At 31.7% G+C, this 12,568-nt stretch overlaps 4 protein-coding genes across 4 annotated transcripts; 2 read left to right on the forward strand and 2 right to left on the reverse strand.

The window, feature by feature from the left end:
* Positions 1 to 122: 122 nt before the first annotated feature.
* Positions 123 to 1,105, reverse strand: LOC119676736 (max-like protein X). Its single transcript, XM_038087991.1, has 4 exons — positions 873 to 1,105; positions 680 to 814; positions 452 to 615; positions 123 to 398 (listed from the first exon to the last, which is right to left on the reverse strand). The coding sequence occupies exons 1-4, from the start codon at positions 898 to 900 to the stop codon at positions 123 to 125; spliced, it is 603 nt and encodes a 200-aa protein (XP_037943919.1). The 5' UTR covers positions 901 to 1,105.
* Positions 1,106 to 1,850: 745 nt separating this feature from the next.
* LOC119681741 (adipocyte plasma membrane-associated protein-like) lies at positions 1,851 to 3,455 on the reverse strand. The gene is made up of 4 exons (XM_038095011.1): positions 3,250 to 3,455; positions 2,991 to 3,196; positions 2,527 to 2,830; positions 1,851 to 2,464 (listed from the first exon to the last, which is right to left on the reverse strand). The coding sequence occupies exons 1-4, from the start codon at positions 3,369 to 3,371 to the stop codon at positions 1,852 to 1,854; spliced, it is 1,245 nt and encodes a 414-aa protein (XP_037950939.1). The 5' UTR covers positions 3,372 to 3,455; the 3' UTR covers position 1,851.
* Positions 3,456 to 5,194: 1,739 nt separating this feature from the next.
* LOC119685308 (adipocyte plasma membrane-associated protein-like) lies at positions 5,195 to 6,786 on the forward strand. Its single transcript, XM_038099553.1, has 4 exons — positions 5,195 to 5,438; positions 5,500 to 5,705; positions 5,777 to 6,077; positions 6,140 to 6,786. The coding sequence occupies exons 1-4, from the start codon at positions 5,344 to 5,346 to the stop codon at positions 6,768 to 6,770; spliced, it is 1,233 nt and encodes a 410-aa protein (XP_037955481.1). The 5' UTR covers positions 5,195 to 5,343; the 3' UTR covers positions 6,771 to 6,786.
* A 2,283-nt stretch (positions 6,787 to 9,069) lies between these two features.
* On the forward strand, positions 9,070 to 12,568 carry LOC119676737 (adipocyte plasma membrane-associated protein-like; the record flags this gene model as incomplete). The annotated part of the gene is made up of 4 exons (XM_038087992.1): positions 9,070 to 9,430; positions 9,489 to 9,694; positions 9,756 to 10,056; positions 11,452 to 12,568. Coding segments are annotated over exons 1-4 (1,740 nt in total), but the record flags the coding sequence as incomplete, so codon positions are not given.

A 12,568-nucleotide genomic window follows, 5' to 3' on the forward strand; every position in this document is an offset into this window, starting at 1 on the left:
AAATATAAAAATTGTATCAAATAGCAATTTGCTGAATGCTCAACAAGTAAACAAAAAATTTTCTTTTATAGTTGAATATGATGATTTTCTTTGTACAAATATATACATATATATACGTTTATTCATGCGTGACTCATCGTTTGAGTTTTCTTACTTACCACTTGAAACTTAGCTTCATCGGTTAGACGTGCTTCTTCTGGCCCTGGATTTGCTTGCTGATGTTGTAGCATATGCTCGTAACTGGTTTGTATGATACGCGAAGCAGTCACTTCTTTTTGCAGCACACCAATTTCGTCTTCTTGTTTCTTAATCTGCTGATTTAAGTAGCCGATATAATCAATTGATTTTTGTAATATTATAGCCTTGCTTGGTTTGTAGCCCGAAGCTGAATCATTTTGCTGAATTATAAAACAATTTAAACTAAGTAAACACAATTTTTTATGTTTATTACTTGACACATTGGCACCAATTCTTGCAAACTGTCGTAACCTTTTTTAATAGCATCACGTCGCTTCTGCTCAGCTTGTGTATGTGCTTCTCTACGACGTTCTTTATAATTGGATGAAGTAGTTGTCGCAATTGAATTTACATTACCATTGCCACTGTCATCATCATCTGTGCATTAGACAACAATAAATTCAATATACTTTTAATATTTATTACTTTAAAAATAATTTACCTGAATTGTGTGCGGATGAGTTTGGTGTATGCGTGCTACCAGCACTACTACAACGTGATGAAGTCTTATTACTTTCTTTTGTTTTCACTGTCATATGGTCATAGTCCATAACAAAATCGTCCTGATTACGAAATCCTAAGTAAAATGTATAATATGGCATGTGTATATTAAATTAAAATATTCAATTATTTACCAAATTCACTTTTTATAGTTTGAGACATAGCGTATTAAATTTATACCACGTTTGGTTTTTAATTTTAAATTAAATACAAATTCCTAAAACATTTATATTTTGATAATAGAGATTAATGTCCGTAGTAAATGTAGTAACAGCTGTTTACGAATGTTGTAATGTGTTGAAGTTATGTTGGTGATTCAAAACAGTTCCCCAGAGTTGCATTTTGAATAGATTCCACACGCAATTGCTTGGGAAAAATGTCTGTATGTGATGTGTAAATTCTCTTGTACGGAGTATTTTTTAAGAGATAAAGCATTATAAATTAAAAAATAAAATAAATGAGTCAATAGCTACGTTTCAGCAAACAGTGATCTGCTCAATTTAAGTGCAAAACAATAATAATCGGGTGTACCAGCAATTGAACTGATTCAGATTCTGGTTCAATGTGGAATGTATGTACAAAATAAAAGTGGAACGTAAAATGTCATAGGCAATTCGATTTTAATATGTGATACGGTGCAGTAAAAAATATAAATAAAATAAATGAATACATGGAGTTTGGCTAAAAAAGTAGCGCTTTATTTTTATTTTTAAAATCAATAATTATTATACAAATTTGAATTATAAAATTCCCAATATTTCTATGTTGATGCATCACATCCCCAGAGCTTAATACACTTGAACTTGTGTTTAAAGAGCGAGTGGAGGAGTTAGTTTCACTATCGTTCAATGAAAGACCCTTGGAAAAACGTGTCCTATTAAATTATTTATTATATATTAAATTAAATTATGAATGTAATTTATATTATAATATATTTTATAATGTATTTAAATACTGTTCTTAAAAAATATTTTTAAATTATCTAAAACATTTTATTGAACATAATTATTAACAAGGACTAAATGTTGAGATATAATTAAATGTATAATTTCTATATATATGTATCCAATTTATCAATATTAAAATGATGACATTTTTAAAGATTTATGAATTTTATTTAACCTTCAAAAAAACCCGTGTTACATAACGATTAACTGGCGAACCGAGTAAAAGCTCCTTTCCACTCTCATAAACATGTGAAACCATACTGGCAGAACCATCAAATCCATGCATAGCACCGACAATATTTCCATTCCAATCCAATCGAATGATTGTAGTACGTTTTGGTAACAGAGCAGAAAACATCTTGCTGTGACCGATGAAATGAATGAAATATTTAGAAAAAGGATTCGGTATTATATGTTCCACGAATTTAAATGGCATTTCAAAGATTGTCAATAGTCTTATTATAAATTCGCGTTTTTGTGGAGACTGTGAAAGTGCAGCAAATCCTGATGGATTATTTTTATCCGCTGAACTTACTAATGGCACCCATATACCATTTTCATCAGGAGTCAAATTATCGGGATGACCAGGAAGACCATCAATAAATATTTCACTTTCACCAGTACGAATACCATCTACATAATATTTCATTAAACGCATACCACCAGTTTCAGCAACAACGACGAAATCTTCTTGAGGACTTATAGCAACACCATTTGCAAAGAAAAGTTCATCGAGCAAAACGGTGCTGATATTTTTTGAACGATCATATTTAAAAAGTCTATGAAAGAATATTGGATATATTGATATGTAAAAATAGCACAGGTAATAGATAAAACTCACCGTCCTGATGGATTTGTTAAGCCTGCAAGTACTGAATCTTCGAATGTAAAATCTGATGAAGAGTCAGTCCAATAGATATCGCCTTTCGAGTCAACTGCTACACCGTTGAATATTTTTGCTTTGCGGTTAATAAACTTTCCTGGCAAAATTTGCTTTGGCGATACTAACAACGTTTTTCTATACTTTTTAAGATCTACTCTCCAAATTCCATAGTATGCATCAGCCACAATTATATTATTACCCTTCGTATCAAATGCCAACCCAAGCGGACGACCGCACACGGCCTCGTCAAAACTGCGTCTTTCTAAAAATCGATTAATAATTTTATATTAAATCAAAACTTGCGCATAAAGATGTACATATATAGGCAGGAAGCATAGAGAATTTTAATTCTTAGTATCTTTAATTGTAATATGGTAGGTCATTTTTTTATATAATTGCATATAATAAAATAATTAACTCACTGCATGGCTTTCCAATCTGAAAAATGGGCATCACTAATCCTTTCTTAAATATTGCTACATTGCCACCATTAAGACCCATATACACTGTATCACCGCGACCGATTATAGTTTCGGGACCATTAATTTCATTTTTTAGTATGTGGTCTGCATAATCGAGCAGTTTATTTATAGCTAAAGGACCCTCAAGTTCACGTGGAAGAGTTACACTAATAAAATTGAATTATTGTTAAAAACAATTTTAAGAATACTTGATACTTACTTAAACTCTGCGGTTGGAAATGTTGTATGTGGTGGAAGACCTGGTACAGCTGCAAGAAAGATTATGCTAGCCACAAAACAGGAGGCCTTTAGAAAATACTTCACCATCTGATGTATAGCCATTTTTTCGTTATAAAAATATATATCACTATTAATTTAATTGATCAAATTAGTAGTGCTCTCTAAGGCCTGTCCGATTTCTGTAACATTATGAAGAATGTGTGAATTTTTATGGAAATTTATTCATTATAAACTATGTCAAAATGATAAAATTTTCAGTAATTGCTACGATTTTTAATCCCAATGATGACGTAGCTAATTTTTTTTTCAAGTTAAATTACTACTGTTGTTTATTTAATAAATTAAAGTGATATCATACCAATGGGGATTGATTATTGTTATTGTTTTAACTATACTTCTGATAACAATAGTATTGAGCGATTCATCCATCAAGCCATGACAACATTTTTTTAAAAGAATTTTAACTGTTAAACCAATTTTGGAAAAAAGTATTTGAATAATAGAGCAAAGAAAATGCATTTTTTTTCAATAAGAAGGGCGAAGAGATTGCGCTACGATCTATCAGACGTAAATTCAAAATACTATGCGGAACTACCGTAGGGTATTTTTAATCAGAAGAATACATATATTGCTGTGAGGGCGAAGAGACCTAACCTATTTCCATATTATATATCAACGAAATGAATAGTTATAGACTTGACATATATGAAGTTTTAGCAGAATTGCTTATCGTGAGAGTTTCCTTTTGAGTAAAATTGTCTAGGGCCTGACTGTCAAGTAGAATACGTAAAATAGATTTGACTTAGGTATTTATAGTCAAGAAGCTTAACAATGTAATTAAATTAGTTTACTTTTTGTCAACTTTGCCAGTACCTGTATTAATGTAATAAAATTTAAGGGATAAATATAATAATTCATGTATTTATTAATATGTGACCGAATCCACCATTACACTCTAAAATTTAATAAAAAGAATATAAGGTATTAAAAATATAAACCTTCTAACTTGTTATTTAGTTTAGCACTATCAACCCGAGTGATAGTGTTGATACAACTAATCAACACTTGAACTTGCAGACATCTATTTCTTAATGTGATTCCCTCGGAAAAAACTTATTATTTGCAGTGACAAAATTTTCTCTACACATGCAGAAGAATAAAACTCCTAGTCACTTACTGTCTGATTATTCGTCTTTAATCTTAGGCAAAAGAAGGACGCTTTCTAGCCATATAATATTAGCAACACCTAAAAGACGGATATTCTGGAAATCATTATGAAAACTATATGTGTTTTCTTCGTTTAGAGTGAATTGCATTTAGAGGGGAATACGTGTGATAGAAGCAGTATTTCATAATGTACACAGGATTCAGGAGATCAGGATTTCTATGCTAGGGAACTGTCCCACTTTCTGGTTTCAGTCATGATAACATGTAGCATAAAGAATCTACTATGGTTGCGGCGTTACTCTTCACTGGAGACTTAGATCACTATTATACCTTATTTTTAAAATTAAATGTGAGATGCATTACTATATCATTACTATATCTTACTTCAAAAATAAATACTCCTATCACACAAAATCGACATATTTTTTATTTCGGAAGCGAAATAACATTCTAGATAATTCTAATAAAAAAAATACATGTGTATTCAACATAAAACGGAAGAATTTATTTATTGCTACATCATAACGAATAGTAAAATATCAGGTTTTTATCAGAAGCTATTTATAAAAGCATTAATATATAATAATAATCAATCCATTATCAGCAGACAAGCGTTATCAGTGCATTTAATAGGAACATTCCTCGTTGCCTATTTAAATTTTTATTTATCTAAACAAATCCACGTGAATCAACAACCTGAAAACCGAATTCTCATGCGGTATGTTTAATCAGCGAACCGATCAATTTTGCCGGCTTTGCTTTCCTCCCTTCATTGCTTAAAACAGCTGTGCTGGAAGATAATTCGGTTATAGCGTAAACAAACGTTGTGCGTTGAGGTTGTTGCGTTGAGTTGTTCACGGAGCAAGAAAGAAATAAATAAAATAAATTATATTACTAAAACGATAAAATGGCTCAATCAAGATTTTCAATATATGCCTTGGCATTATTTGTTGCTTTTTTCACGATACCTTCACCGACCACGTTTCCCTTTAAAGAATTTGAGTTAGTTCACAGTTATGAAAATATATAAAACTTTATAATTATCCATCAATATTTTATGTAGTGTGCCGCCCACGCGTGAACTGATTGGAGGACTTAAGCCCAATAATTACCTTGATGGTACGCAGCATTTACTGGAAGGACGAATATATGGACCAGAGTGTTTAATTGCACGCAATGATGTTATCTACGCCGGTGTGAATGGTGGCGAAGTGGTTAAAATTGTTGGTGACAAAGTAACGCCTATTTTCAAAATCGGTGCACCATGTGGTAAGTTTAGTATTGTTATACATATTGTATTTTATTATATAAGCAGTGTTAATAAAAACTATTCAATATAGTACATACCTATGATGAACCTATATGCGGACGTCCGCTAGGCTTGGCATTCGATACACAAGGCAATAATATAATTGTCGCAGATGCATACTATGGCTTGTGGTCAGTTGATTTGGATACGTATAAGAAAACATTGCTTGTCTCAGCTAAACAACCTTTACCAGGCAAAACTATAATACGCAAAGCTAGAGTATTCAATGGCGTAGCTGTGGATAAGAAGGGAGTCATTTATTGGACTGATTCTTCATCTGATTATGGTTTTCAAGATTTAGTATTTGCATCAGTGGTTAATCCATCAGGACGGTAAATAGATTTTATTTAAAAAAATTTTTTGATATAATAACAATTTGTTTTTATTTTTGTAGTTTGTTCAAGTACGAACGCGCCACTAATGAGAGTAAAATATTACTTGATGAAATATTTTTCGCTAATGGTGTTGTTCTAAGTCCTAATGAAGACTTCTTGGTAGTTGTCGAAACTGGTGCGATGCGTTTAATAAAATATCATTTGAAGGGTACTAAAGCCGGACAAAGTGAAGTTTTCGTTGAAGGTTTACCTGGTCATCCAGATAATACAACACCCGATGAAACTGGCATTTGGGTGCCTTTGGTAATGGCTGTTGATAAAGAGCATCCTTCTGGTTTTGCGCTATTTTCAAATTATCCTAAAGTACGCATGTTGCTGATACGCTTACTGAGCTTTTTGGAGGTGCCATTCCGTTTCATTAACAGCTTTTTGCCAAATAGTATATCCAAGAAAGCGATACATTTTATTGGGAATGGTGAGAGTATTCTGATGTTGGCACCAAAACGTACGACTGTTGTGCGTGTTGATTGGGAGGGAAACATCGTCGACGCTTTGCATGGCTTTGATCAGTCGATTGGTGCCATTTCACATGTATTGCATCACAAGAACTATTATATATTTGGTTCACCTTATAATCGCTACATTGGCCGTGTAAAAGCGAAAAACTCTATTATTGAATTAAATCAATAATAATAATAATAATTGTAATAATTTAAAATAACAACCTTAAACGTTTTTAAGTTTAAGTAGTGTAATTATACTAAGGTCAGCTATATTCTTTATATTATGACATATGGATCCAATTAGCTGTGTTCCTTTTTTTAATATTTTTATATGATTTGTTTATTACACTTTATACATTAAAAAAATTTGAATGTAAATATTAATTGTATATAAATATAAAGATTTATGTGGTACCTTTACATATGTTTAATATATTATTTTTTATTTGTGCTGATGACATAAAATATATATTTTTAATTTTATGTAATAATTTTATAACATAAAAATGTATTTATAATTAGAACCTAAAGGTGTTCACTAGAGGAATACTTCGAACCATCTAGTGTAAATAGTATTCCATATTAAGACAAAATAAATTATATATCTGTAGTCGTATAATAGTTACAGTGGTGCTATGCTTTATTAAGTTCGACATATTTAAATTAAGTATTTTTTTATACTAGAAAGATTTCTAGTAGAGGCTTTGGTAAATAGACTTGAATACTTGCAAGTTTCAAAAATAATAGGCGCAGCATTTGTAAAGGTTCTAAAGCTATGAAAAAATTTTTTTGAAAGTCATACTTATTTGATGAATGTATTTAAAATGCTTAAGTAAATATTTATAAATTTTACATATTCATAAGAATCGGTATTTATTTATCAGAAGCACACAAAATTTAAGTAACTCGTTCATGCCCGTTTTCCTGAGCGTACGAAGGAAGTGTTCTAAGTTTTCATTAGCAAAAATACCTAATCGTAGTATTAGCTGGAATTATTTCCTATTTCTACTAGGCAAAGGAACTACCAGTGTCTTATTCTTAGTTAACTTTAAAATTAATATAATTGTTAACTCACAAATAAAATGAAATCAAAAATATTTTCTATTTCATTAAAATTATTTTAATATGATTTGTTGTAATGATAATGGTAGGAACATAGAAAATCGTGCAAACATTCAATACTTTTTTAAAAAGTTTTAGCATTTTAAGCATTCTTTCAATTTCCGAAAATAAAATTATCTCTCAATTTCGACAACTGTTTTTATTTCCTAAAGTACAAACTTTCTATTTACTTTATATTTGAAAAATCATTTAAAGGTTATTCAACTCTACACAGCTTAATACACAGCTATGAGAATTGCAGTAGTATTAGAAATTTGAATAAATTATGAATATTGTTGAGTGAAAGGCGCTGTAGCGAAACTCAAATAATTAATTCGTGTGTAATTGATTTTCATATAATATAAGAATTATAAAAAGTGTGGCGATTGCATTAGATACATATTTTATAAGCTTACACTGAAATTTTATAAGCCCTAATAGTCTTTATTTTATAACGATATTTATAGTAGCACAATATTTACAGTATGACACTGAACGTACCAACGAAATTATATCTGGAAACACTTTAGGTATATAGCACCCAACAGCATGGGATTCCAAAGAGCGTTGCAGACTCTATGCACAATTTGGAGTGAATGATGCAAAAAGGAACAATATTTTCAGAAGCGAAAAAAATTAAAAATTTATAGTAATTTGCAACAACATTCTTAACTGTTATTTTCGAAATCTTTATTGGTAGATAAAGTTGATATAATTATATTTTTCTGTATATGATAGCTTGATTTCATAAGTATATCTCAACCAACATAGATAGAATTTATTCATATGAGTCCTTTTTATACTTTTTCAAAGTATTTTGTGATATTCAGATAATTTTAGAGGCAATTCCTTTTGTATCTACTAAATAAATAATTGCATATAAATTATTACATTTATGTTTTTGTTCATTGAGAAGATATTTCAATACATTTTATATTTTTATACATTTGTATTGCCTAAAACGGATATCCGAATAGTTCGGATATGCCGTAGCTACTAGCGAACAGCGTTATTATGAAATTAAAAATAATATTAATATAATTTGTTGTAAAAATTTGAAAGTCGAAGAAACAATATTTAATTATTATTAGTTAATTGATATAGGTCAAAAATTATAATTGAAAAAACAATTATCATATAGTTATATCAAAAATAATAAAAGTCTGAAATGTTATATTTATGGTTTATTTGACGAATTGTCGAAACATTTAAATATATATTTTTATTTAAAGTCTATTTTAAATACTTAAAATATAATAAATCTCTGAAATTATACTGCGGACTACATAATTCATGAGCACTTTTATTAAACATACCCCACGTGTGCGGCTTCCACATATGTGGAATCTATCATAATCATTTGTAGTAATTACCTATTTATTTATATTTCGGGTCAAAATACTACCGAGTAAGATTAACACATATTTTCTTTTGTACTTTGATTTCGGCTGATGAAGGCAATAATAAGATAAAGAATACCGGTTCAAAGTGAAATACAATAGAAAGAGAAGAGGAGAAGAGAAGAAAAGACAATTGGGTTTTGTAGTCGTGTCTGGTTGTGCTGCGAATAGAAATTTCTTTTCAAATAAATTTTGTTTTCTTGATTTTTAATAAATATAACATTTAAAAAATGGGTCTAATCTACAACATAGGCGTGAGGCTTATGAATTTTATGGTATTTTTCCTGCTTATCGTACTTCTGCCCGGTCTTCCACCTCGTACCACTTTTCCATTTAAAGAATTTACGTAAGTTCTTTTTAAATATTTGACTTTAATATTAATAGAAAAGAAAATTTATATATAGTGTTGCACCTACAAAAGAACTAAAAGGTGCACTTGAGCCCAATCAACATTTGGACGGTGCACAACGTTTATTGGATGGGCGTGTCTATGGTCCTGAATGTTTAATTGCACGTAACAATGAGATTTACACTGGTATACATGGTGGCGAAGTTATTAAACTAACTAATGAGCATGTTACACATGTTGTCAAGCTTGGACAACCTTGCGGTACGTGTCCCAAAATTATTTGCATATATCTTTTAGGCTATAACGTCATCATATTTTACAGAAGAAATTTTTGAAGAATCACGTTGTGGTCGGCCTTTGGGTTTGGCATTTGACACACAAGGCAATAATTTGATTATTTCGGATGCATATTATGGCATTTGGTCAGTGGATCTTAATACAAATAAGAGAAAACTTTTAGTTTCACCACAACAAGAACTGCCCGGTAAAGACATCAATCGCAAGGCAAAGACGTTTAATAGCGTAGCTGTTGCTAAAAATGGTGATATTTATTGGACCGATTCCTCATCAGATTTTAAATTAGAGGATTTGGTATTTACTTCCTTTGCAAATCCGTCTGGACGGTAAGTTTTTCTGTATTTACCAAACACTTTTATCAGCAAATGAAGATATTTTAGAAGAGATAAGATAAATTATTTTTACAAATTATTTGCATAAACTTACAAAAGATGTTAAATTAATTGATTCGTAAATAATGAGTCATGTATAGCGTTTGTTGCCCATAAACGGAATGTTGTTTTTTAAATTCAATGGGATCATATATCGAGTAATAACGCTATTTAAACGCTTCAAAATTGTGTGGTGTGAATTTAAAAGACTTTATAAACAGATGAAAGCAAGGAGAATTTAACCCTTGTATGACAAGTACATCTAATATCTGTTTAACAATATTAACCATATTGATTCTACATCCAACGTTTGTTATGTTACCGTTTATAACTGAATTGTCTCATTTGCAATATCGTTTAAATCAGATCCATTTGTTGTTCCAAGCCTAAACAATTTCTTAAGTACATGCGCACACGGGACTGTTATAATATATTAATGTAATTAGCATGTAATTTGTTTAAACTTTCCTGTTACAATATGCTTTAACTAATGTAACCATCTTAGCACTATTTATCCATATAGATATATGCTTACTTGGTTTCCGAAGAATCTATTTACGAAGTATTAGTGATATTAGTGCCACTCGACCCAACTAAATTTAATATATGCTACCGGTATAATTATTGTATAGCTTTGGCTATTCTGCAGATGAGCTGCATCCTGCTCACATTATCATTGGTGGGACTTGTGTCGTCATGTCAAAAAGTGCTCTGTCGACACTTAGTCTGCTGTCTATATTGGCGATGATTGTCTATTGGATGTAGACCCGGCCTATTTTGAAACTTCAAATGGTCTCTTAACAGATGAAAAACGTCTTCCTTGTATAGCCAGAACTGTTCTAGCTTGATTGAGATCAGAATATAGCCACGTGGTAACTAGGTCTATATGGTAATAGGTGTTTCGATTTCAGTTCTACTCGTAATGGCATAGCTCATGCAGTTGTTCATTTGTCTAAATGCACACATTTCTTTTCACCTTATTGGTGAATGTTCTCGTCATATAGAAGTACCTACGTTCCCTACCTCGATCTAGGCTACTTTTAATTAGCATCTGTCCACAACTTCATCTCTCGTCTATTACACAAAATTTACACTCCTACCTTTCCAAAATCAAGTTCTCATGAGTTTAAACAACAAGAATAGAATGGATTGTGAAACCATGGATTCTTTTCAAACAATCTCTTCATTGTGACGATTTACATTTGAAGTCCTAAATACATAAGCGTTCTTCCATTACGCGAGATTTTGTGTATCGATTAGACAAATCTAATACACTCCTTTCATCTACTTAAAAATGTGATACTGATTGTATTATTAATTAATATATTATATACTTTTTGTATCTTTCAGTCTATTCAAATATAATCGTGGTACAAATGAAAGCGAAGTTTTGCTTGATGAACTTTTCTTTGCCAATGGCATTGCATTAAGTCCAGAGGAAGATTTTATAGTTGTTGTCGAAACAGGAGGATTGCGTTTGACAAAATACCATTTAAAGGGTGCTAAAAAAGGTCAACATGAAGTGTTCGTTGAAGGCTTACCCGGCCATCCAGATAATATAACACCTGATGCTGAAGGCTTGTGGGTGCCATTAGTAGTTGCAGCTGATAGTGAACATCCCTCGGGATATGTTCTATTTTCTCAATTCCCAACCATACGTCTCTTCCTAGCACGCATGCTACAACTTTTCGAATTACCTTTCCGTACATTGAACGAATATTTTCCAAATAAATTGCTACAACGTTTTGTACATTTCATTGGTCATGGAGAAAGCGTTCAATTATTGTCACCGAAACGTTCAACAATTTTGCGTGTCGATTGGAATGGTAACATTATAGGCTCTTTACATGGTAATGATGGATCTGTTGGCGCTGTTTCACATGTATTAGAATTTAATAATCAATTATATTTGGGTTCACCTTTTAATCGTTATTTGGCTCGTGTTAAGTCACCAAAACCAGCTAAACAACCTACTGTAAAAGTCAAAAATGTGAGATACGAAGGTGCGACACTTGAAGCATCTGTAAAACCACCAAGCACTGCTTCTACAACAACCACAACAACAACGACCCCTAAACCTTCGACTACAACAACAACTACAACTACGACAACAACACCAAAACCAACCACCACCACCACAACAACAACACCAAAACCAACTACCACCACAACAACAACTGCTAGGCCAACAACTACTACCACTACAACAACGACTACACCAAAACCTTCAACGACTACAACTACAACAACAACACCAAAACCAACAACTACAACTACTACTACAACAACAACACCAAAGCCTACAACGACCACACCAAAGCCTGCTACACCCAAACCAACCACAGCAGCTCCGCCCAAAGTGCAACCAACAACAACAACGACACCTAAACCCGAAACAACAACGGAACGAGTTCCTCCTAAGGAACCAGCGCCTGTTAAGGAAGATATAACTTCCGACACCAAACCG

This window comes from Teleopsis dalmanni, chromosome 2 (genome assembly GCF_002237135.1).
Source record: "Teleopsis dalmanni isolate 2A chromosome 2, ASM223713v2, whole genome shotgun sequence".
NCBI lineage: Eukaryota > Metazoa > Arthropoda > Insecta > Diptera > Diopsidae > Teleopsis > Teleopsis dalmanni.

What these genes read in the sequence shown, in the direction of transcription:
- LOC119676736 (XM_038087991.1), bottom strand. Translation starts at nt 900, where the DNA reads ATGTCTCAAACTATAAAAAGTGAATTTG. An exon ending in AACTATAAAAAGTGAATTTG is followed by an intron (nt 815 to 872) that starts GTAAATAATTGA and finishes CATTTTACTTAG; the next exon opens with GATTTCGTAATCAGGACGAT. An exon ending in CTCATCCGCACACAATTCAG is followed by an intron (nt 616 to 679) that starts GTAAATTATTTT and finishes TCTAATGCACAG; the next exon opens with ATGATGATGACAGTGGCAAT.
- LOC119681741 (XM_038095011.1), bottom strand. Translation starts at nt 3,371, where the DNA reads ATGGCTATACATCAGATGGTGAAGTATTTTCTAAAGGCCTCCTGTTTT. An exon ending in TTTCCAACCGCAGAGTTTAA is followed by an intron (nt 3,197 to 3,249) that starts GTAAGTATCAAG and finishes CAATTTTATTAG; the next exon opens with TGTAACTCTTCCACGTGAAC. An exon ending in TCAGATTGGAAAGCCATGCA is followed by an intron (nt 2,831 to 2,990) that starts GTGAGTTAATTA and finishes ATCGATTTTTAG; the next exon opens with AAAGACGCAGTTTTGACGAG.
- LOC119685308 (XM_038099553.1), top strand. Translation starts at nt 5,344, where the DNA reads ATGGCTCAATCAAGATTTTCAATATATGCCTTGGCATTATTTGTTGCT. An exon ending in TTTCCCTTTAAAGAATTTGA is followed by an intron (nt 5,439 to 5,499) that starts GTTAGTTCACAG and finishes TATTTTATGTAG; the next exon opens with TGTGCCGCCCACGCGTGAAC. An exon ending in CAAAATCGGTGCACCATGTG is followed by an intron (nt 5,706 to 5,776) that starts GTAAGTTTAGTA and finishes TATTCAATATAG; the next exon opens with TACATACCTATGATGAACCT.